At 45.3% G+C, this 25,411-nt stretch overlaps 1 protein-coding gene across 1 annotated transcript in view; it reads right to left on the reverse strand.

The window, feature by feature from the left end:
- The window catches only part of LOC122804309 (galactocerebrosidase-like), a 503,531-nt gene extending 486,498 nt beyond the window's left edge, over positions 1-17,033 (reverse strand). Inside the window, exon 1 of the mRNA XM_044074100.1 lies at positions 16,788-17,033. Within this exon, the coding sequence (XP_043930035.1) occupies positions 16,788-16,991 (204 nt within the window). The 5' untranslated portion in view covers positions 16,992-17,033. The remainder of the gene's footprint in view (positions 1-16,787) is intronic.
- Between the last annotated feature and the right edge of the window lie 8,378 nt (positions 17,034-25,411).

The raw sequence follows: 25,411 nt of genomic DNA on the forward strand, positions 1-25,411 counted from the left end.
GCGACTGCTAACCAGATAAAAGTGTTTTTTCCTGCTACTACCTGGGCGACTGTCCGATCTAGCTAAACTGCAAATATTTCTGCTTCTTGAACTGTTTTAAACTGTCTAAAGTTGTTTTTGCACCTGCACTTTTAAAGTTTGTCCTGTTTGTTGCACATACTTGTTGAGGCTACACACTCAAGTGCGCTAGCCTGTGTTACATATTTATTGCAATTTCCTGCTGTTTGTTGCAAAAAAAAAAGTTATCCTCGTCTCCCATCTTTCCTGACCTAGAGTAGTCCAAATACAGGCTTTGCTGTATTCTGAACTTTTGGAAAGTTCCTGTGTTGCCATTTCCTTTCTTGGATAGAGGGAGGCTTCTTTGTTCACCAGTGGCAGTGGGGAGCTTGGAGCAGCCTATCTGTCCCTGGAGGAGTGTTCCCAGCACAGGAATCTGGTAGTCTGTTGGCTGTTTTGGGCCAATTTCTAGCTCTTTCAAGTCCGCCTGTATAAAACCCACTGTAAGCGGTGCTTTTGATTTTGTGCATAGCGTGGCATCGAGCAGCGCCGCTTATTTGGGTTTGAGCCTTGGAACTGATCTAGTTCTCATAATAAACACCCTATTCCTACGCTAAAGCCTAGCACTTGCTCACTAAAGCAATTATATAAGTCAGCACTAAAAAATTAAAAGCACTACACCCTCACAAACTCCCCTTGAGTAACTTGTTCCCCATTGGCCCTTTTTTTTCAATTATAAAGGAATTCCCAATACTATTCTAGCATGTCCAAAGGTCAGTTGTCAGTCTCCTCTCTGGTCCAGCTGGTGAACCTGGGAATCTTGAGGCAATGTTACAACTGCCTAATGTAGACAGACAACCCTCTCCTCCTCCCAACAAATTCCAACACATGAGAGATGCAACCATATAGCCAAACTGGAGGCTAAGCTCTCTCAACTCAGTGCTGGCGTAACCAGTCAGGAGGAGAAGGAAACCACACTCACTACAATTCCAGTCTCACATATACCTACCACGACAGCAAACCAAACACATAAACACACAAAAACATACTTGGAGGCTCTAAATAAAAATCTGCCTAAGCAGCAGAAACCTCCAAAGCAGACACCCAAGCAACCGCTACCCCAAAACAAAACATGTGCAACACATAGCTCACAAAGCCAGTGTGCCGAACAGTCACAGCCCTTAAGGCTAAACAACACACCTGATACACTTCTAATAGGTGACTATCATCAGGCACACTGACGTCCCGCTCACCAGGCTGAACAAGGAGGAGGTCACGGTGAGCTGCCTATCGGGCGCTAGGATCCGCCACATAACACAAGTACTCAGGTCACTCCAAGGCAAGTACAAATATGACTCAGTCATTGTCCATGCTGGTGTGAATGACCTGAGACGTACCTCCCTGGACTACATGAAAAGAGACAGAGGAGCTCTCTGAGCATGTAGCCCAGGCTGATATGACCCTGACCTTGAGTAACATCTTACGCTCACCAAGAATGATGCCACAGTATGAAGACAAGATTATCAATTTCAACAATTGGCTTAAGTATTGGTGTCATTCAAAGGGGATCCAATGCCTGTCAGCCTGAGATGACATGCTCGACAAGCCACGTTGCTTCGCTAGGGACGGCTTGCACCTGTCACCCCTGGGCTTTCGGATATTGGCAAAGGCTCTTGCTACCCCCATAGTGCCTTTTTTAGGCAAGGCTCAAAAGACAAACCCACCTCCATAGGTATCACAAGGGATAAGAAACTAAGAGTAATGCTACTCAACGCCAGAAGTCTAAACTCAAGATGCACACGAAACTCTCCTTAGCATGGAGAACATCGATATCTGTGCAGTAACAGAAACCTGGTTCAAGGCTCTCGAGAGCACCCCAACACTACCAGGTTATACCTCATACCATGCTTTTCAGCCCCAAAACTTGGACCGAACCACAAAAGGAGGGGAGTATCAATATTCACAAAGATACCCACACTTCCAGGTTGGTGGCACAGCACGAAGCATCAGAGACTATCCATGTGCAACTAACAGTGGGTAAAACTGCCTTCCAGTTTATAGCCTGCTACAGACCACCCTCCCAAACCCAGGAACCCCACTCAGCCTTCCTGAGAACACTGGAAAATATTAAGGTCTCTCCAAACACCATTATATTGGGTGACTTCAACTACCCAACCATAGACTGGGAGCATTACTCTAGCTCCAACACCCTAGCCCAAAGGTTCCTAGAATTTATAAACTCAAATGCTATGGAACAACTTGTTACCACTCCCACAAGAGGGGAAAACATACTGGACCTGATCATCACCAACATGGGGACTCTATGCTCCAGACCAGAAGTGTATCCCTCACTGGTAAGATCAGACCATAAACTAATCTCACTGGATATTCACATCCCGACCCCACCCCATGCCCAGAAAACCACAGTGAAAAACTTCTCTAAAGCAAATTTCACACTCCTCAAAACAGAGGTGGAATCCTTCAAAGCCCCCAGGCCTGTGGATAATACGGCCCAGACCACAAAATCCTTTATAAACGCATTCTATGAACACCTTCAGGAATGCATGGATCATGCAATCCCAAATAAAACCAAGACCCAATCTTCCAAAGGCAGACGTCCTGTCTGGTAGACCCCAGCCATAAACAAACTATACAATAGAAGGAGGAAGCTACTACATGTCAGAGCAAAATCCCAAAAAGGGAAGGCATCTCTTATCAGTATTAGCAAAAAACTACGGGCACTCATAAAATCATCTAAGGCCAGCTTCAAGAGAAAAATTGCACAGGACACTAAGGATAATCACAAGGCTTTCTTTAGTTATGTTAGGAACCTGGGTGGGAATTCCCAGATATGCTCAGAATTAGTCCAAAATGACAAAAAATACACCGAACCCACAGACATTGCTAGCTGACAGGTTCAGCGCAAACTTCTCCCCCCCCCCCCACCAAAAGGGATAATATCTATCCCAGCAGAGTGCTACCCCCCTGACATCTCAGATGCTCAGGTAAGAGCTGCCCTCTCCAAAGCAAGAAACACAGCATCAATGGGACCAGACGGTGTCCCGGGCTGCGTCCTACATGAACTCCAAGAAGAGCTAAACCCAAACCTAAAACTACTGTTCAATCTCAGCCTTACTACAGGATATGTACCCAAAGAGTGGCGTACAGCAACAGTGGTCCCTCTCCACAAAGGTGGTGCCTCAATGGATCCTGGAAACTATCGCCCCATAAGTCTCACTAGCTTGGTCTGCAAAGCTATGGAAAGGATCATCATGGACCTTATAAATAAAGATATTGGGGACCTACAGACACTGGATCCTACCCAGTTCGGCTTTGTTAAGGACAGATCCTGCCTCTTAAACCTGGTCGATTTCTTTTAAACAGTCACCAAGGCCATTGACAAGGGGAAGGTGGTCCACACAGCCTACCTGGACCTCGCAAAAGCCTTCGATACAATACCCCACTCGGGCATTATAAATAAGCTCACCAGCTTAAATATAAACCCCTATGTCACTAGATGGGTTGCAAACTGGCTCAAAAACAGAACCCACATGGTTAGAATAGCTGGAGCCATGTCAGACTCCAAACCAGTTACAAGTGGCGTCCCACAAGACTCAGTCTTGGGACCTCTCTTGTTCGGTATATATTTCTCGGAGGTACAGGCCAACATGGAAGGACTGTGGCTGACCAAGTTCGCAGATGACTGCAAACTGGGCACCATAATAGACTCTCCAGCAGACACAAGCATCCTCCAAAAGGGCCTCATAGAAACAGACAACTGGTGCCAGAGCCATGTCCTCAAGCTAAACGCCAAAAAGTGTATAGTCATCCCCTTTGGCAAAAACAAAGTGCCCACAAATTACCACACAGGTGGTAATCCATTAAGTACAGAAGAAGTAATTAGGGACCTGGGGACCCAAGTTGATAGTAACCTCTCCTTTGACAACCACGTGGCCAAAGTGGTTAGGAAGACCTTCTATATAGCCTACCTTATCATGAAAGGATTCACATCTAGATCAATAGAGGTCATTGTGCCCCTTTACTCATCCCTCATCAGGCCCATAATTGAGTACAATGCCCCTTTTGGGATGTACCTTACCAGACACCTGCAGCAACTGGAAAGACCCCAAAAGTACCTCACTAAGAGGATCAAGGGGCTGAAACAGATGCCATATGCTGCTCAGCTAAAGAAACTCCAGCTCTACTCAGTGGCATACCGCCTGCTCAGAGGCGATCTATGCCTGACGTACAAAGCCATGTCCAACCCTGAATTAACGGACATGCTCCACCTCAGGAAATCCAAATCCCTTAGAGCTACGTGATCGAGTGATTTGAACCTCAGCACAGTAATAAATAGGACATGCTGGAGAGACAGATTCATAACCCAGAGGCTCCCTTCACTCTGGAATAGAATCCCAGTCCATGTTAGGCAGAGCCCCTCACTGACTCTCTTCAAGAAAAATCTTGACGAGTGGATGGGAGATCGTAGGTTTACCCCGGGGATCACTTCTGTGTCACTACTAGACAGAGGCACAGTAAACACAACCATAAAAAGGGCACAGTAAACTCATTCCAAGGGGTGGCGAAAGCCAAACACACTCTGGCTAAGCTTGTAAATGCCCTAGGGCAGATAGCCTAGTATGAACCTATGAACCTATCACTGCACAGGAAAGGGATACCTAGTGCTGCTTGTGGGTCTAAGGGAACCCATGGCGAGCAGCCTTGACTGCCCCAACAGAGTCCACCAGTAGCAGGGGAAGCCACTAGCTCAGGTACACGGCCAGGACCAAGGGTTAAATGTTTTAAATGCAACCAGTGGGGCCATGTAGCATATAGATGTCCACAGAGGAAAGGTGGGGAACACAAGGTGGAAGAGCCAGTAAGTGGGAATGACAGAATGCCATCAGTAAGTTGTCTGGAGACAACAAGGGTACCAAACTACCACAAGATGTAACATTCTGTCGTAGTAGATGGGAAACAGGCCACTGCTAAGAGATAGACAGCCTCTGACCTAATCATTGTGAAGCTTGTAATGGTTAAAGAGGAGCACTACTTGCTTGTGCTGTCTACTTCAGTTAAAGCTTTAGGAGGGACCCATTCCAAATATCTTTGGCTAGGACTCACTTGACTGGGGGGTTAGATAAGGAAGCAAGCAAGTAGGTGTGTTTGAGGATATCCCTGCAGATGTCCTGATAGGGAATGAGTTTGATAATACGGTACCACATGTGCATGCAGTTACACACAGTCAGGCTTGGAAACAAGCATGTGGGTCTGATAACCTGGGGGGACCCAAACAGACCACTGACTTGAAGCCAGGACTGGTGTGGTGTTTTCTTCAGAGAGGGAGCTACCCTGCTAAGCTACAACTGCTGGTGGGTACTGATGTTCCCTTGGACAGAGTGACTGCAAGGGCAGAGGTGAGTAGTTGTACTGACAGTGAGGCACAGCTGTCAGAGAATACCAGACTTCTTGTGGAAGGAGAGCTGGGAAGGGTTACACAGAGAGTTGAGACAGGCCCAGCTCTCAGAACCTACATTACAAGGCCTGAGGGAGGCATCCGATTCTCAAGGGAAGGCAGAAATCTGTATACTGGGACAAAGCATTAGTGTATGGAGGGTGGTCTCCTGAGGGAGGGCTAGAGGGTGAGAGAATACAGCAGTTGGTAGTGCCCAAAGCCTAGCGTCTGGCACTTCTTAGCCATAGTCCATGACATTCCCTTTGCAGGTCATATGGGCATAAAGCATACCAAGAGACACATTATGCAGAACTTTTATTGGCCTGGGATTTCCAGAGATGTAACAAGGTACTGAAAAACCTCTGAGTAGTGCCAAAAGGTAGGCAAGGCAGGAGACAAGGTCAAGGCTTCTTTGATGCCTTTGCCTGTGATTGAGGAGCCATTTCAGAGGGTTGCTATGGATATTGTGGGGCCTCTGGGTACCCCAAGTTCCACAGGGAAGAACTGTACTTTAGTCGTAATAGATTATGCTACTAGATAAACTGAGGTGGTGGCTCTGTCCTCCACAGAGGCAGAAAAGGTGGCAAATGCTTTGTTAGAGATTTTCAGCAGGGTAGGTTTCCGAAAAGAAATACTGACTGGCAGAGATGCCAATTTCATGTCAAATCTGCTGGCTTGTCTGTGGAAGCAATGTGGGGTGAAGCACTTAAAGACCACCCCCTACCATCTCCAGACTAATGGTCTGGTAGATAGGTTAAACTCTACACTAAATACCATGCTATGGGCATTTGCAGACCAGTTTAAGAGAGAGTGGAAAAAAACATTTGCCCCATCTGTTGTTTGCTTACAGAGAGGTGCCCCTGGAATATACAGGTTTTTCACCCTTTGAGTTACTGCATGGACACAGGGTGAGGGACAGGACGGTGCAGCACTGTACTGGACTCAGCAATGCCAAGGCAGCTGGAATCTCAAGACAGGGAATGGGGTAAGCTATTCCCACATAGGCTTATCCCTCTCAAGCAACATTTCTCAAGGGTCACTTGAAAAACTAGCTTGAGTCTTCTGGTAGGGGGATATCATGAAAGGAGATACCGTCAGCCCAGCTATCTGGAATTTTGTAAATAATTATATGTCATTTGTGACTATCAACATGATTCATATGCTTGTTCATAGATGTGTACTACGCTAATGGCCCTGGAGCCTTTACAAGACTAGCCCATAGGTCTACCCTGGCATTGTGCCACCCGACCTTAGTTCCCAGTACCTCTGTCGAGTAGAGCCACTGGAGTTATCCTGGGGTCAAATTTCTATTTCCCATCCACTCATCAAGATTTCTCTTGAAGAGGGCCAGTGAGGTGCTCTGTTTGACAGGTATGGGAAGTCTATTCCATAGCAGGGGCAGTCTCTGGGTTATGAACCTGTCCCTCCAGCACATTCTGTTGATTGTGGTAATGAGGTTGAGGTTTCTGCAGTGTGTTGTGCGGAGGCACTGGGATTTCTTCAGATGTAGCATTTCTAACAGAGCTGGGTCAAACATAAGTCAAGCAGAGATCGCCTTTAAGTAGGCGATATGACAGAGAGAATAGTTGGAGTTTTTTGAGACTATCCATATAGGACAAGTGTTTAAAGCCTAGGAGCCTCTTCGTGAGCTACTTTTTCAGCCTCTCCAGTTGTTGCAGGTGTCTAATAAGTTACATGCCAAATGGGGCATTGTACTTGATGACTGGTCTAATGAGGGAAGAGTAGAGGGAGACAATGACCTCTTTCTTCCTGGATGCAAAACCCTTAGTAATGAGATGTGCCACATAGGACTTTCTGACCACAGTGGCAATGTGGTGGTCAAGAGAGAGGTTGCTGTCAACCTGTGTTCCCAGATTTCTTATGCCTTCTGTGTTCAGTGGATTACCATCAATGTGGTAATTCATGGGAACCGGGTTTTTCCCCAAAGGGGATGATGACACTTTTTTGCATTGAGCTTAAGGCCATGGTTCTGACACCATTCGTTGGTCTTACTGAGGCCTTTCTGTAGGATGTCAACATCACTTGGGGAGTAAATAACAGCTCCCAACTTGCAATAGTCTGTGAACTTTGTCAGCCAGAGTCCCTTTGTGTTGGCCTGGACTTCAGAAAAGAAGATACCAAACATGAGAGGACCCAAGACTGAACCCTGTGGGACTTCACTCGTGACTGGTCGGCAGTCTGACTTGGAGTCAGCTACTTTCACACTGTGGGTACTGTGAGCCAGTCTGCAACCCACCTAGTGATATAGGGGTTGATGCCTAGCTTAGTGAGTTTTTCTATGATTCCTGAGTTGGCAATGGTATCAAAGGCCTTGTCCAGATCAAGGGAGGCTGTATGAACCACCTTGCCTTCATCCACAGCTCTGGTGACTGACTCAAAGAAGTTGACCAAGTTGAGCAGGCACGATTTACTCTTCACAAAACCAAACTGTGTGGGATCCAGAGTTCGGAGATTCCCTACATGCCTGTTTATTCGGTCTATGATGATGTGTTCCATAGCTTTGCATACCAGACTCGTCAGGCTAATGCGGTGATCGTTCCAAGGGTCTGTAGTCGCTCCTCCTTTGTGGAGAGGGATGACTGCAGCAGTGCACCATTTGGTAGGGACAAAGCCTGAGATGAGGCTGTGATTGAACAGGGCACACAGGTGAAGTGCCAGTTCACTCTGTAGTTCATGTAGAACACAGCCAGGGATATTGTAAGGTCCCATAGAAGCTGTATTCTTGGCCTTGGACAGTGCTGTTTTAACCTGTGCAGCAGTAATACTGGGTGCCTTGCAATCTACTGGTATTGTGATTGGTCCTTGAGGGGGGGGTAAAGTTGGCACTGAATCTGTCAGCCAGTATATTGGCAATATCTGTTGGCTTGGTATAGGAGGTACTATTGTGCAGTAGCTCAGAGCAAATCTGGGTATTGCCATGGAGATACTTTACATAACTATAAAAAGCCTTGTGGTTGTCTTTACTATCTGCTGCAATTCTGTTTTCATAGCTAGCTTTAGAGGACTTGATGAGGGATCTCAACTTTTGTTGAGGCTGATAAGGGAGTTTTTCCAGTCCTGGGATTTCACCTTATTCTGCATCAGTTTCCTCCTCCTGTTGTAAAGTTTGTTAATGGCAGGGGACCACCAGATTGGCTTGCTTTTTTTGGAGGAGAGCATCTTGGTTCTATTGGGTATGGTGAGATCCATGCATTTGTGTACGTTCGTACAGTGCACTGGTGTATGATTCAGCAGTCATGCAACTAATTCTCCATTTGCATAGGTCCCGTGAAGTCAGCCACCTGTGTTTTTAGGAGCCCAAAGTTAGCTTTGGAGAAGTTTTTCATGGTGGTTACCTTTGCGGGGATGTGGATTTCCAAGGTGATTAGTTTGTGGTCAGATCTAACCAGGGAGGAGTTGACTATTTGTGTAGAGCAACGGTCGCCCAAGTTAGTAATGGCCAGGTCAGGGCTGTTGCTAACCCTAGTGGGATAAGAACGAGCTGGTCCAGGGCATTGGAATTAATGAATTCCAGGACACATTGGGCAAGTGTATTGGTACACGAGTAGTTTTCCCAGTTAATGGAGGGGTAGTTGAAGTCGCCCAGTATGAGAGTGTTAGGTTGGACCCTAATATTCTCCAGGGTGCTTAAGAACATGGACTGCGAGTCTTGGGACATGGTTGGGGACTTAAAGCAGGCTACGACCTGAATCGCTGTCTTACCCAATGTTAGCTGCACCTGAAGTATCTCTGATGCGTTATGTTGGGCTACCAGTCCGGAGGTGTGCGCATCCTTTATGAATATGGATACATCACCACCTTTGGAGCTTCGGTCCAAGTTGTGGAGCTGAAAGATGTGGAATGAGTTATAGCCTGGTAGTGCAGGGGTGCTTTCTGTTGCCTTGAACCAGGTTTCTGTTACAGCACAAATGTCAATGTTCTCCATTTTAAGGAGTGCTTCGAGCAAGTGCATTTTGAGATTTAGACTTCTAGCATTGAGCAGCATGACCCTCAGATTGCATTTGTTTGTAGCTGTTACAGTGGTAATTTGGTTTTTGGAACACTGCCTAAAAAAAAGGCACTATAGGGGTGCCAAAAGCCTTGGCCAGTATCAGGAAGCCCAGGGATGACAGATGCAGGCCAGCTCTGGCAAAGCATCGAAGTCCATCAAAGTCTTATGTTACAAATGTATTAGAACTGAATGTCATATAAGATGGTTTGTAGAGACATGTGCGCTGAAGAGGTATTTTATAAAGTGCTGTTTTAAAAATGTAACCAGAGTATACCTTACTGGAAAAGAAAAGAAATGTACCTGCACTATTTTAACTGTTCAGATGTACATATTTTAACAAAGGAAACTGGAACACAAGAGGCTTGCTTCAGAAAAACATCTGAAATTAAATTACTTTATGGCCATGTAAAAAAAGATTTTAGCTTTCAGTTTCAGTGCAGTAACAGACACAATATCTAGAACTAGAGATTCTCTGTATTGTCTTGGAAGTGTTTTATTGTTTTATGACTTCCAGGATCTGCTTTATATCTAAGAAAAGTCCTTGTCTATGTATTTTCACAGGTAGATGCTAAATGGTACCAGTTGCATAAATGGTTGTTTTTCACCTGGGATAGAGTCAGATGACAAGAAATTATGTCATTCTGCAAGCTATTCCAGAAGTAATATTTGAGATATTGAATTTAAGAATTCTCTGAGGGAGATTGTGTAGTCTATTTTGTATTTGACCTGACAACATCAAGATCCACTCATCACACATCTTCCTTGCTCTGACGTAAGTTATTAGGGTACAGTAATTCTCTTGGATACAGTCAGGAATATAGCAAAACTATTTTTGAGACTGTCCTGCAACGTTGTTTTAAATATTTCCTGTGATTTTGAATGCTGATCTTACTGTGATTATATACAGAGTATTTTCTTTTTCTTTTATTATTAAATATATTTAAAACCTTTCACTGTGGCTGATATTTGTGAGGCATATTTAAGTTCTGAGAGGACTTGCATATTTATTTGGTGATATGGTGTAGGCCACTAATAATAGCCTTGCTCTTGGTCAAACTACCATTTGTATGGATAGTAACATTACACAGCAAGAGTGGACACCCTTTAAGGGCCTTAAAGTAAGTGATGAGTGACTGGTGGCAGGGAAAACTAACTTGTAGTCTGGGTAGCAGGGGGCATAGCTAGTAAAACTGTACCAGGTGTGTCTGTGTGTGTAAATCAAACCTCAAAGACTGTGTGTCAGCTACTTGGGCCGGGACACAAAGCACTTGTTGGACAGAGAGGGTGCTGGTGGTTTTGGGCTTGGTCATTCAGCTGAGATCTCAACTCTATAGCTGTTCCAGTGGGGAGTCTTACTGGGGATCTGTGAAAGAGGGGGGAAACCAGCCCCGGACTGACTGGTTTGTGTGTGCTCAAAATGGAAATTGCACTTGATGCAGTGAGATGCATCTGGAAATACTGTGTGTGCAACTTGTTATTCTCCCAATGTTTGTCCCACACTGGTGCTAGTGGTGAGGACTGAGGCTCCTTGATTACCGGTCCAGTGGTGGGGCGTCACACATGGTATACTTTAATAGCTACATGAGGACACAGTAATGAGCAGAATTTTAAAATGAGCCTATCAGTGTATGCTAATGAGGCAAAACAAGATGATAGAGAAATTCAAACATAAAAGCTTGCCAGCAGGGCTGCAGCCTCAGTAGAGTTGAACTCAGCTGAATGCTCGAGTTCAGATTAAGGGAATCCCCAAACAATATTAACGGTAGCTGCCACTATTAATAAAATGTGTATCTACAAGAAGCTTTCATTGCCACTAGTGTATCCAATGGTGCACATCACCCCTGGAGGTGCCAGTTCATCAAAACACAACACTTCACAGACTTTATGACACCGATATTGTGGGACCTGTACTGTGTAGATAGGGACACCAGGCAAGAAACCATGGAAATGTGTTGACCTTGTTTGCAGCCTCACTGGAGTCCGAGATGAAGGTATATGTGGCTATATGTACATTAGCTACAGGGATCTTTTGGTGACCTACTGGAGATATAGTGGGGGCACCTCAGGCATCTACCATGAGAATATTCCATCAGTTTCTTTATGCTATTCTTGATACACATTTTCCTCAACATGTTGCAGTATAGTATTTGCCACATACTCCAGAGGACAGAGTCTGCACCATGCAGGATTTTATAATATAGCTCATTTCCATGAAGTACTGGAGGCCATACATCACACCTACATTGAAATAAAGGCCAACACCTGGTGAACTGGTAAGGAGGCATATGTACTGGAAAAGGTATCACGCCATTAAATGCTAGGTGTCCTGCAATGCACAAGGTATAACCGACAATGTCTGTCCAGGCCAACCAATCAGTTCTCAACTCCCACACAGTATATGTTACAGCTATGACCTGTACTAATGATTTGCAAGGGGTGTGTTCCAATAGGACCATCTTATTGGTAATGCAAGCTATGCCCTCAAAACCTGGCTCATGACACCTATATGAAATCCACAAAATTAAAAACAGACCATGGATACAACCATGGCCACTCCAAAACCAGAAACATTACTGAGTGCATGTTTTGGCTGCTGATGGCACTCTTTCTGTAAGGATTCATACTGGGGTGCCCTACAGTCTGACCATGGCACATTTACAGTGTATGCAATGTTACACAATATCATACTCTGGAATCAGTTACAGGAGGAAGGACACTTGCAGGGGCAGTAGTAAGGTTGTTGTGTGAAGTAGCAGCTCAGCGTAAACACGATTGTGAAAGTAAACAAGCTGTACAGACAGAACAGGAGGCATTTATTAGAACAATGCAATCTGTTTGTACAAGAGACAGCTAAAAGGCACTTACTGAATTACTACCATACGTTTTGGAGGAAAAGTGACAAAGTTCTCTCTCCTGTGGCAGAAAGGCAGTCTGGGAAGGCTACATTCTGAAAGGAGGCTATGAGAAGGGTACGCAGGCTCAGACAGCTTGGTCCCCTTTCTCTCAAGACCATCAAGGCTATCCCCAGCAGCTAAGTGTCAGAGAGAGAGGGATGGACCCTTATGCACTTTGTGGTTTTGTGGCTAGGAAGAGAGCCGCCCCCCCCCCCCGCCTGAAATCTGTTGATGATGTTTTCACAAACTACTCTAGTGATTTGTGTTGTGGCTTCTGCCAGAGGAGTTGAAATGTATAATTTTTTTGGCTCTGCTGCTTCACTTTAACAGAGAAGATAGATGGTTGTTGCATTGCCCAGAATGCCATCTTCCAAGGCCTAACCTCTGCACACATCTGGTGATTCTCTGACTTGCTTTCTACTGTCATAATTCTGAATAAATGCATAGCTGTGATCATTACTCTTCAACCCTGTGTATATGTATGTGTGGTTTGTAGCTAGAGACACAAGTTCATTTATCTCCAGGACGACCTGCTGTGGATGCAAAAACTGTTAGGTGAAGGGGAGTAAAAATTTTAAAATGGACACGATTTTTGGCTTTTACACAACAGTATTTTTCTCTCTCTCATTTTTTTGAGCAAAGAAGCTGTGAACTATGGCCAGATGCCCCTTAATGTCAAGTGCTTTGTCCCAGATTATCTCCTTTGGAAGATGAGATCTGTGCTATATAGTGCAACAGACTTAAAGTTAGATTCATTCACTTACTTTCCCACGTAATCAAAATCAGGGGGTGCACAAGATCCTGCATCTACTCTTGCACTCTGAGCACAAAGCACAGGAAAAAAAATGAATGGGATACAAATAGAACACCAATTCACATACAGTACATCTAGAGCAAATTGGCAAAAACTCTTGTAGAGTCAGAGATGCAGACAGAATCCTCATTTCACACAGGAGGCACTCAAGTGAAGATCTGAGCTGCAGAACACAGTGTATTCCATACTATACAACAAACAAACACACATACAAATGTATGTACCCATTTGCTATGACTGGCTGCTAAAAGCATAATTCTCAATTTGGACATTAAAAACAGGTACATAACAAAAAATCCAGGTACCTAATTAGCAGAATATCTGAAAACACAGATGGCACAGAGCTATTCTCAGTTCCAGTAAGATTACAGGCTACTGCGCAGTAACATCAGTTTAAAAAAACTGAGAATAGTAAATAATAAAATAAATGTGAAAAAATATGAACATATCAAACACTGTAAATGAGTGATTTTATTGGTGCCACCAATATGTTAAGTCCTGCTGACTGCTTTCTTGTATAAGAATCAAATTTAAAAATTGTGCGTGTATAGATATATTTTTTTTTGGAGGGGGGGTGGCTTTTAGAAAGTTACACAAAAATGAGTTAAGCCTGAAAAAAGGAGACTTGTACTCCAAACTATGTACAATATAGCATACTTCTCAACCTGTAAGTACAAACAAATTGAACAAACGGAAAAAATAATGGGGGGGGCACAGAGTGTGGTTAGTGCTGTCGCCTCAAAGCATTAAGTTCTTCGGCTCAATTCCCAGCTGGAGCACCTTCTGTATGAAGTCTGCATGTCCTCCTTCCAGTCCTTCTGTTAAGGTTCATAGGTAGGTACTAGGCTATTGGCCCAAGGGCCTAAGTAAGCCTAGCCAACAAGGTTCCCTGGCTTACGTCACCCAAGAAAGTTATTTCCCTGCGCCCCGGTCGAGCAGAGCCACAAGTGATTCCCGGGGTGTATTGATTATTTCCCATCCACTTATCAAGATTTTTCTTGAAGAGTGCTAATGAGGAACTTTGGAACAAGCTACCCATCTATGTCAAGTAGAGTATGGGAAGTCTCTGGGACAGGAATCTATCCCTCCAGCATGTCCTGTTTATTATGGTGACAAGGTTTAGGTCCCTAGATCGTGTAGCACGGAGGGATTGGGATTTCTTTAGGTGTAGCATGTCCAACAGCTCTGGGTTTGACATAGATTTATATGCAAGGCAGGGATCACCTCAGAGTAAGCGATATGCCACAGAGTAAAGCTGGAGTTTTTTGAGATGGTCAGTGTAGGGCCATCTGTTTGAGGCAGTAATCCTTTTTGAGAGGTACTTCTATGGCCTTTCCAGCTACTGCAGATGTCTTGTGAGGTACATTCCAAAAGGGGCGTTGTACTCTATAATGGGTCTAATGAGTGTCGAGTAGAGTGTGACAATGACCTCTTTTTTCCTATCACTTTTGTGATGAGGTGTGCCACATAAAAGGATTTCCTGACTACTGTGGCAATGTGATCAAAGGAGAGACTACTGTCCACCTGGGTCCCCAGGTCTCTCATCACACATTTGGCGTTAAGTAGACTGCCACCTATGTGGTAGTTCATGGGTACAGAGTTTTTACCAAAGGGGATGACAATGCACCTTTTGGCATTGAGCTTGAGGCCATGGCTCTGATACCAGCCATCTGTCTCAGTGAGGCCCTTCTGTAAGATGTCCACATCATTTGGGGACTCAACTATGGCTCCTAGTTTGCAGTCATCTGTGAACTTCGTTAGCCAAAGGCCTTCTGTGTTAGCCTGTACTTCACAGAAGTAGATAACAAACAGGAGAGTTCCCAGGACTGAACCCTGTGGTACTCCACTTGTCGTTGGTTTGACGTCAGATTTGGAGTCTGCAACTTTTACAGTGGGGGTTCCGTCAGTTAGCCAACTGGCAACCCATCTTGTGACATAGGATTTATACCTAGTTTAGTGAGTTTAGCTACAATTCCAGAATGGGGGATGGTGTTGAAAGTCTTGGCGAGGTCAAGATAGGCTGTGTGAACAACCTTGCCCTCATCTACAGCTTTGGTGACTGCCTCAAAGAAATCAGTCAAGTTCAGGAGGCATGATCTGCCTTTCACAAACCTGAACTGGGTGGAGTTCAGAGATTGGAGGTTACTAATGTCTTTGTTTATGAGTTCATGATGATACATTTCATGGCCTTACAGACCAGGCTCATCATGATAACAGGGAGATAGTTCACTGAAGTGGTGGCTCCCCCTTTGTGGAGTGGAATAACTGTTGCTGTGCACCATTCAGTGAGCACAAAGTCTGATGTGAGACTATAACTGAACATGGAGCTTAGGTGGGGAAGCCAGTTTATTCTAAAGTTCGCAGCCTAGGACGTTGTCCGGTCCCATGAATGCTGTATTTTTGGCTTTAGAGAGTGCAGCTTTTACCTGGATAGTTGTGATTACAGGGACTCTGCATTCTTCCTGTACAGATATGGGAGTTGGTTCTGTAATTTTCATGCCGTTTTGCTGTAACTCAGAGCAGACCTGGGTGTTGCCACTGAGATTCTTGACATAGCTATAGAATGCTTTGTGGTTGCCCCTAGAATCAGTGGCGATTTTGTTTTCGTAGCTAGCTTTGGAGGATCTTGTAAGGGATCTCAACTTCTTACGGAGGCTGACCAGGGAACTCCTCCACTCATGGGATTTTACTCGCTTTTGCAACAGTTTCTTCCTTCTGTTGTAGAGTTTGTTTATGGCAGGGGGCACACTAAAACCCCCACTCCCAATCAGTCTGCGGGACCGGTGATCCGCTGTGTTAACCCCTAACGGGATAAGCCGAAAAAACATTGGTTTTATATCCTTACAAAGCTACTAGAATAACGAGGTTTGCATTACTGCGTATTTTCCAAAGACTATGACATTTGACAAACGCAAAAGTCATCATTCAGGAACTTAAACCCTCAATGATTTGCCAGAGAGCCACAAATGTTACGTTGAACAGAAAAATCTTGACAGTCGACAGGCCTGGCTAAAAATCAAATTAAAATGAAAAGAACTGTAAACTCATCGACAGCCTTCCTATGGGTGAAATGCAACTACAGAGTTCAGACAACGAGTGCCAAACAACAAAACACCGATAAAATGAGTGGGTCATCGCCTCCTCTCCTATTTACCTATGTTACGGTGGCATGGTGCCGCTTACAACTATTACTTTAACAAATAATTCAACAGTTTACCACCTGAATTTAGAGCAATTAAAACAATAAGCACGGGAACATCTAAACTTAAGAACGTATGTTTTACTGAAAACTTGTAAGCAGGATAAACTGAATGTACGAGTTAATGTTTTCCTAAAGTAAAAGCCCGTGACGATTGTGATCCACCTCTTCTATAAAAAAGATAGAAAACGCTGAGCAAAACTTTTTTGGCCAACGTTAGCGATGCCCGAAAACAGCAGACACAGTCGATATAGCAAATGATACTTCAACTGCTAGTCCCCGTTCCCTAATGGACAGGCGTCATTTATTGGAAGACGGAACTTCCTTATTATACCAAGGGCACAACGGAAACTTAATCTTAACAAAAGTCATTGAAACTATTACCTCCATACTAAAATTCCCCAGGTACTACTCACCCCTCCTCCACTCAAGCCTCCAATTCCATCAAATTCCCTGCCGAGTCCGCCCCGGTCATCCAGCGGATAGGTATCCGCAGTATCCTGAAATCCAACTACATATACTGGAAGCAACACCAGGCATACAACCAGAACCCCCCAGTAATTACGTATTCCCCTGTTTGCATTACTCATTGCCATAATCAGTACAGTATCAACTACCATCACTCTTCTTCACTTTCACTCATACACTACCAATTACTCGCTTCCTTCCTTATACCACTCACATCCTCATTTACTACTGACAACACAATATCAGCAGACTGCATCACGTGAAGATGCCCTTCTCCGCCCTCAATAATACTCCACCAATCACACGCTTGCACCACTAATTACCATACCCGAAAAAAAATTGTCAGCTTATTTCAGTAATAGCTCTCAGCTAGGTAGGGACAAATCTCAACAAAATCAGGGACACTTTTAAAATATATTAACTTGAGATATTGCCAGAATAAGGGGATGTGTATTAAGACACATTTTCTGAAATAATTCAATATACAACTCTTAATTATTGTCATTAATTAAGTGTAATTCACCACCTTTTCTCCTAAAGTCACCCGTTTTAACAGGGTCTGGATTAAGAGGAACAGAAATAACATTTGTCATAAAATCAGACACAGTTAAGAGTATGATTTCGATTATTTGAAAATGCCGGCCTCTTGTATATCATATCCGTAGTTCTCAGCTTTTTTTTACCTCCAGAATCAGGCTGGGCCGCATCAATCAATCAATCAGGGACAAATGACAGAATCAGGTACAAATCTAGAGAAAAATCGGGGACAATCAAGAACACTTTTAAAATATTAGTACTATTAACTTTTAGTTATGTACTCACCATAACTTCAGATGTTTGGGATCCATCTCGCCTACATTCTGACTGATGGGTTCGGAGCCGATCCCTCGGCTCCGACTCGGCACGCTTATGCTATAGAGCGAGGCCTCTAATTGGCTGAGCTATCTTTATCCCAGGATGCACCACCACTAATCCCCCAGATCTTGTTTGTCTGCATTCATGCACACATGCACAGCTTGTTTATATAACATTGTTAGATGTTTCAAGATGAAACAACAGGATTCGGACCTTCTGATATCCTCTGATCTCCAAGGAAGGGGAAGGAGGGTGGGTTATTAGGAATGGCGAGATGGATCCCAAACATCTGAAGTTATGGTGAGTACATAACTAAAAGATGTTATGTGATCCTATCTTGCCTACATTCTGACTGATGGGACAGCGTCCTAGCACCTAAATCCCGGGTGGCTCATTGGAAAACACTCCTGAGCACTGTGGAACCAAATGAAGCTCGTCCTCTAGATGCCACATCTAATTTGTAGTGAGAAATGAAGGTGTGCGGGGAAGACCATGTAGCCGCAGCACAAATGTCACCAATAGCAAGCTTAGAATGAAATGCTACCGAAGTAGCCATAGCCCTTGTAGAATGAGCCTTGACAGAGGTGGTAAGCTCTTTGTTAGAATAAATATAAGCTTGAGTAATACAGTCCCTGATCCATTTGGCAATAGTGACCTTTGTGACCGTTGCCCAATTTGTTTTCTGCAAAGGATACAAACAACTGATCTGTTTTCCTTGATTGTTTGGTCCTATCTAAATAAAAATGTAACTGCCTGTGGACATCTAGTGTGTGGAAAATAAACTCCGCTTTATTGGAGTATTTTGGGAAAAAAACTGGGAGCTCTAACGACTGTTGCAAGCATAAAGTAGAACAGACTTTAGGAACAAAAGAAGGATTTGGTCTGAGGGATACCCTGTCTGTATGAAAAACCAAGTACGGGGGTTTCACTGACAAAGCTTGAAGTTCTGAAACCCTTCTGGCTGAAGTAATCGCCACTAGAAAGGCTGTCTTCCATGATAGAAACTTTAGATCACAGGTAGCTGCCGGTTCAAAGGGAAAAGAAGTCAAGGCACGTAATACTATATCGAGATCCCATGGAGGTGCAGGATGAGAAATCGGAGGTCTTAATAGAGCAGCACCTTTCAAGAAGGTCTTGCACAACCTGTTGCTCATTAAAGGTGGGTCTATGGATTCATGAAAATTAGAAATCGCTGCCAATTGTACTTTGATGGTAGAAACAGAAGAGCCTTGATTGAAAAGAGAGGTCAGGAATTTGAGTACTTCTGCCACGGGTGTAGAAATGGGGTCCAGGCCCCTGAGTTGAGCCCAGATAGCAAACCTTTTCCATTTGCTAGAATACAGTTTCTTCGTAGCAGACTTGTGGGCTGAAGATAATATGTGCACCACATCTGGATCCAGTGCATGTCTCCTGACTATAGTCGGAAGAGGAGGAGCCAGGCCATCAATTTTAATGTGTGTAGGGACTGGTGTAGTAGTCCCGACTGATGAATCAGTAGGTCTGGGACCTGGTCCAGGAACCATGGACCTTCCAGAGCATGTTTCCGAAGATAGAGAAACCACACTTGACGAGGCCAGTAAGGAGCAATTAAGATCATCTTGCTCCCTAAGAGATGCCTTTTGAATCACCCTGGGGAGGAGAGGAACTGGAGGGAAGGCATAAAGCAGGCCGGTGGGCCAAGGATGGACTAATGCATCCATAGGGCTCTTCCCCAGAGCCGGGGTTAGGGAGAAAAATTCTTTGCACTGTGATTCAGAGGAGTCGCGAAGAGTTCGCAACACGGAACTCCCCATTTGCTGAAAATCTGCCTTGTAATTGTCATATTCAGAGACCATTCGTGAGGAGAGAGGATGGTTCTGCTCAACCTGTCGGCTATGACATTGGACTTGCCCGGTATGTGAGTAGCCACTAGGAAGCGTTTGGTCGAGACTGCCCATTCCCAAACTCTCATCGCTTCTCTGCAAAGAGGATAGGATCTGGTCCCTCCCTGTTTGTTCAGGTACCAGACAACTGACATGTTGTCTGAGTGAACAGCAATTACACCCTGAGGGAGGTAATCGTGAAGGGCTTGAAGGGATAGGAGTACTGCCCTCATTTCTAGGATGTTGATGTGGAGAGGGGTCTCTTCCGGGTGCCATTTGCCTTGGACTGACCTGCCCAGGGAATGCCCCGTCTGGGAGGCGTCCGTGGTCAAAGTGGCCGCCGGAGGAGGAAGAACAAAGGGTCGTCCCTGATCCAAATTGGAGGACACTAGCCACCAGCGAAGGTCCCGTTTGCAAGATTCTGTGATCCATATTAGATGATTGAGAGGGAGTTCCTGAAAGGACCACTGAGTTGAAAGAAGCCACTGGAGGATTCTCATGTGTAACCTTGCCAAGAGAACTAGCAGAACTGTGGCAGACATCGATCCCAATAGCTGTAGGACCATTCTGGCTGGGGCTTTGGACCTGGGGAGTAAGGCTCGAACCTGATTTTGAATGGTCTGAATTCTGTCTGCAGGTAGATAGACCCGCATCTGGTTTGAATCTATCTCTACCCCTATGAATCTTATTCTTTGAGATGGCCGTAACACAGACTTTGGCCAATTGAAGGTGATTCCAAGGGAATTGCCCAGTGATATTGTGGCTTGCAGGCTCCGTAGAAGTAGATGCTTGGAGGTGGCAGTTAGGAGCCAGTCGTCTAGACGGAAACACCTGGAATCCTAGACTTCTCAAGTGAGCAGTCACTACTGCCAAGCATTTGGTGAACACCCTGGGGCTGTGGTGAGACCAAAGGGCAGCGCGGAACTGAAAATGACTGCCTCCTAGGCTGAAGCGCAAGTGTCTCCTGGACGTTTGATGTATTTTGATATGGTAATACGCGTCCTTGAGGTCTATGGAGCACATCCAAACACCTTTCTCCAACAATGGGAGAATGGTTTGTAAAGTGACCATTCGGAACTTGGACTTCTTGACTGAACTGTTTAGGTTGCTTAGGTCCAAAATGGGCCTCAAGTCCCCGGTCTTTTTTGGCACCAAAAAGAATCTTGAGTAAGTCCCTAATCCGATCTGGTCTGCGGGGACCAGTTGGACGACTCCTTTTTGCAGCAGCTTTGAAATTTCTGAGGCTGCGGTATCCCATTGACTGGGTGGCGGGTCCGGGATTCTTTTGGACTGAGGGGGGGGCAACAGAATGGGATGGAATAACCTCCGGCGATAATTCGAAGCACCCATCGGTCCTGAGTGATCCCTTCCCAGGCCTTCAGGTGCTTCGAAAAATGACCCCCGACTGGCTCCGGAGCAGCACAGTCGGGCAATCCCTCAGGGACTATGAAAAGCTGAAGAGCCACGAAAGGACTCGTGGTCTCCAGTGTTGCGAGGGCCTCTGCCGCCTCTGGGACGGCGTCTTCCTGATGAATTTCCCCCTCCTCTGCCTCTGGAGGGGGAACCTTCCTGCTGAGAGGGGTAAGACTTCTGAGATCTATGGAACCACATCTTCCCTCCTCTTTTAGCCTTGGGATAAGGCCGAAAGGGAGTGGAAAATCATGCCCCTACGGCAGTCAGAGTCTTACCCTCCTGTTCACAGCGGGTAAGTGTGTCTTTTACCTTGGGCCCAAACAGGGAGGACCCATCAAAGGGGGCGTCGGCAAATGAAGACTTGAAGGCCTCCGCGAAATGACACAGGTGGAGCCAGGCTTGTCTCCGTAGAGCAATGCCTGTACCCGCTGCTCTACTCGCCCCTTCGGTCGCATACGAAATGAGCCTCATGGACGAGTTTGAAATGGACGACATTGTAGCCAGCTGAGATCCAACCGTCTGGGCCAGCTCCTCAGGCAGGTTACCTAAGAGGGTATCGGATAGCTCCTTAATCAGATCCCTCTGAAATCTCGTAAAGTGCGTCAGGTAGTTCAAAGACCTCAGAGTAAAGGCCGCTGAACTAAGGGTGCACTTACCGTACCGATCCATGCTCCTAGACTCCTTATTAGGAGGATGGACGGACGTAGAAGCCTCTGCTACATCTTGCTGGGTAGCAGATGCCACTACCATAGCATCCACAGCCACACCTTTCATAAGGAACTCTCTATATGGGGGCACCGAAAGAAATTTGTTTGGTCGAGCGGGCACCGGTTCCACAGAGTCTGGGTGTTCCCACGCCCTTCGACAGATCAAATCCAAGAGCTCGTCGAAGGGCGGAGACACCCAGGAGGCGGAGGGCTGAGCCCCGAAGGCCTTCAGGAACACCGACTCATCAGCAGAGGGAGGTTTGGACTGCCAGCCGCCTCGTTGTTTTAGGGCTTCCAGGATGTCTGCAAAGGAGACATCATCTGAGGACGACTTGGGGGACCCCTCTGCATCATCGAGATCGGTGTCAGATGTCAAAGACTCATCAGGGGAGTCAACGTGCTTCCTCTTGCACGTTCTCTTCCTGAACGGTTCTTCCGAAGAGGCTTCAGAAGGACCTCCAGGAGGGGGAGAAACCCCAGCGGGGGTAACCTGAGGCCCAGGGGCTCCGCTGTCTACGGACAGGGGGACTGCCAATGACCCAGTCTCCAAATGTAGGGAAGGAGCTGGGGAAACTGTGGAGGTAGCCAATGAAGATTTGGCTAGAGCACTCCTCATAGCCCTGAAGGCGGGACCACCAGAATCCTGGAAAGGTCCCCCCTCCGTGGCCACGACAGTGGACGGTACTCCCGCCGCCGATGCACCAAGAGGGAGACTTGAGACTGAAAGCATCAATCCCGAAGCCTCCCCCCCCAGGGCCGAAGGAAGAAGTCCGTGCACTGAATTTCGACCCAAGAGCCGGAGTCGGAGCAAGGGTCGGGCCTGACCCTAACACCTCCACTGGTTCCACCAACAGCTGCTCCAACGGTGCCGAAGCTGTTGGAGGAGGAAGTACAGTAGGGGAGTGGACCATTGGCTCCAAAGCCAAATGGGCTGGAGCCGAAACCATCTTTTGGAACACCGGAGACTGGAAGAGTCGAAGGAGCACCCTGTCGATGTCCGAATCAGACATCCTGGATGATCTCGAGGATACCGATCGGGCCCGAACCGATTTCTCCATCGGCTCCAAAGGGCTCGGGGACCGGCTCCGAAAAGACTCAACAATTATCGGCTCCGAGGAAACCTTCAAGGAAATTTCCCTCGGTGCCGATAAGGACTTCGGCTCCGAGGGGGAAGTGTCTGAGCCGATGACCCTTATCGGCTCCAATATCAGTGGAGCCGATGAGGGTGACCCACCTCTCGATGCTCCAGACCTCGGCTCCGAAACCAGAGGGGTCGAGGCTGGAGGCATCGAGGCAGACCGTTCCGACCTCGGCTCCGAAGTCCGTGGAGCCGATGGAGAAGTCTGCTTAGTTTTCTTAGCCGTCGGTTCCGACTGACTGGTTGGAGCCGGCGCTTTCCTCTTTTTAGAAGGAGACGGAGAGGAAGATAAAGCCTCCTCGAAAGAAGGCTTGATTAATTCTTTGAGGATTAATTTGTTTTTCCTCTCCTGGAGGACTCTGGAGGAAAACGCATGGCATACACTGCACGATTCCTGCAGATGTTTAGCGCCAAGACAATAGACGCACGAGGAGTGGTCGTCCGTTATGGACATTTTGAACCCACACCTCGTGCACTTTTTAAACCTGGAGGGTTTATGTTCTTTAGACATAATCCTAGAAACACAGACAACAACAGTAACTTAAGTGTTTGAAGTAAGGTTTCACACAGGAACAAAATATGTATCACTAACTCAGAAAAAAAAAATTTTAAACTAAAGAACTTTTTTTTTTTTTTTTACACACAAGAATGAGAGAAAGAGAAAGGGGAAACAAGGAGGGTCAAGACCCTCTAACTCAAATGGGTACTTGACCCACACACAACCACTAAAGTAGTAGTTAGCACAGGGGAAAGCCCCTCTAACTTAAATGGAACCTTCTCTGACAGGAAAATATACTAAAAACGCAATCAAACTGTTAGAAATACACTCATACACAAAAAATAGCCGTTAAAACAGCTTTTGGGTTTAAATGAAGCAAATACTGACAGGAAAAAAACCTAATATATAGTACTTAGCCCAGCCAATGTTGAGACCACGTCCAAGCTCTGTAAGCGGCAAACGAGATCTGGGGGATTAGTGGTGGTGCATCCTGGGATAAAGATAGCTCAGCCAATTAGAGGCCTCGCTCTATAGCATAAGCGTGCCGAGTCGGAGCCGAGGGATCGGCTCTGAACCCATCAGTCAGAATGTAGGCGAGATAGGATCACATAACATCCTAAGATATTGCCAGAATAAGAGAATGTGAATTAATTTCCATCTTTTTAAGTTAAAGAAGTCTACAGCTCTTAATTATTGTCAATATTTACTGAGTTTAATTCACCACCTTTCCTCCAAACGTCACCCGTTTTAGGCGGGATTAAGATGGACAGAGCTAAAATTTGAGTCAAAATCAGTGACACAGATGTGTCTGGGTCGGACATTGATTAAAATGTTACTACCATTAACATGAGAAGTTGGCAGAATAAGAGAATGTGATTTAACATGCATTTTCTGAAGAAAAATAAGTATGTTATTCTGCCATCTTTTTTCCCAAAATCACCTCTTTTAGTGGGGACACGGCAACATTTTGAGCCAAAAATCAGGGACAGTTAAGAAATTTAGTCACTCGATGTACCTCTTTGCCAACTCACTACCAGATTAGTGGCTCGTTTGACCTGGCTAATACCTTCCTCATCACTCGCTAGCATCGCTTCCCCGCTCGCACAGTTCACCGTTATTACTCTCAACCTTTTACCCCAGACTCGGGGGCAGATCCAAGAATAGTCTTGGGTACTTTTTAAAATATTAGTGCGATTAATTTAAGAATGTAACAGAGTAAAATAACGCGAATTTATATGCATTTTCTGAAGTAAAATAAGCCTTTAACTTCTAACATATCAAAATGTACTATTATTTATTAAGTGTAATTATCACCTTTCTCTCAAAATCAACTGCAATGGGAAGCATAGCTCTCGACCAATCAGGGACAAATTTCAACAGAATCAGGGACAAAAACAGAAATAATCAGGGGCAATCGGGGCACTTTTAAAATATTAGTTCTGTTAACTTGAACCATTGACAGAGAAACTGCATAATGTAAATTAATATACAGTTTCTGAAGTAAAAGAAGTGTAATTGTTGTCATTATTTGTTAAGTATAATTCACCACAAATTCTCCCAAAGTCACCGACTGTAGTAGAGATTAAGGGGGACACAGTTAAAATTTGTGTCAAAATCAGGGGCAGTTGAGAAGTATGATGGGAAGAACAGGGTAAACATTTGAGCCAGAATCGGGAGCAATTAGCTAGCACACCATTCAATTATTTGTCAGCCGTTAACAATACAGGGTTCTCTGAGTAAAATCACATGACAAAGTCCCTCCCCACCCCTAAATACAAGAGGAAAACTATTCTATATGCGTGAGGTTTTCTTTATACCTAATTACTAATTCAAACGCCCAGTCTGGTTGTCATTTAGGGTAAAGCAAGAAAACTGGAAACAAATAATGGGTAATCAGTGCTATGTGGAAATAACATTTAGCTTTGAAACTGTATTCTAGGTTGCAGCTGCAGCTCTATAGTTCAGGAGTTGTCTACTTAACATTCAGAGACTGTATTATGGATGTCACAAGATTCCTTGCCTTTTACTGCCATACAGAAGATGGCAGATTGGAAGGGGCGGTGTTGCTAGATATCCGGCAAACGAATAGCTCGAGCAC

This window comes from Protopterus annectens, chromosome 6.part0 (assembly GCF_019279795.1).
Source record: "Protopterus annectens isolate FY-2018-M chromosome 6.part0, PAN1.0, whole genome shotgun sequence".
Lineage (NCBI taxonomy): Eukaryota > Metazoa > Chordata > Ceratodontiformes > Protopteridae > Protopterus > Protopterus annectens.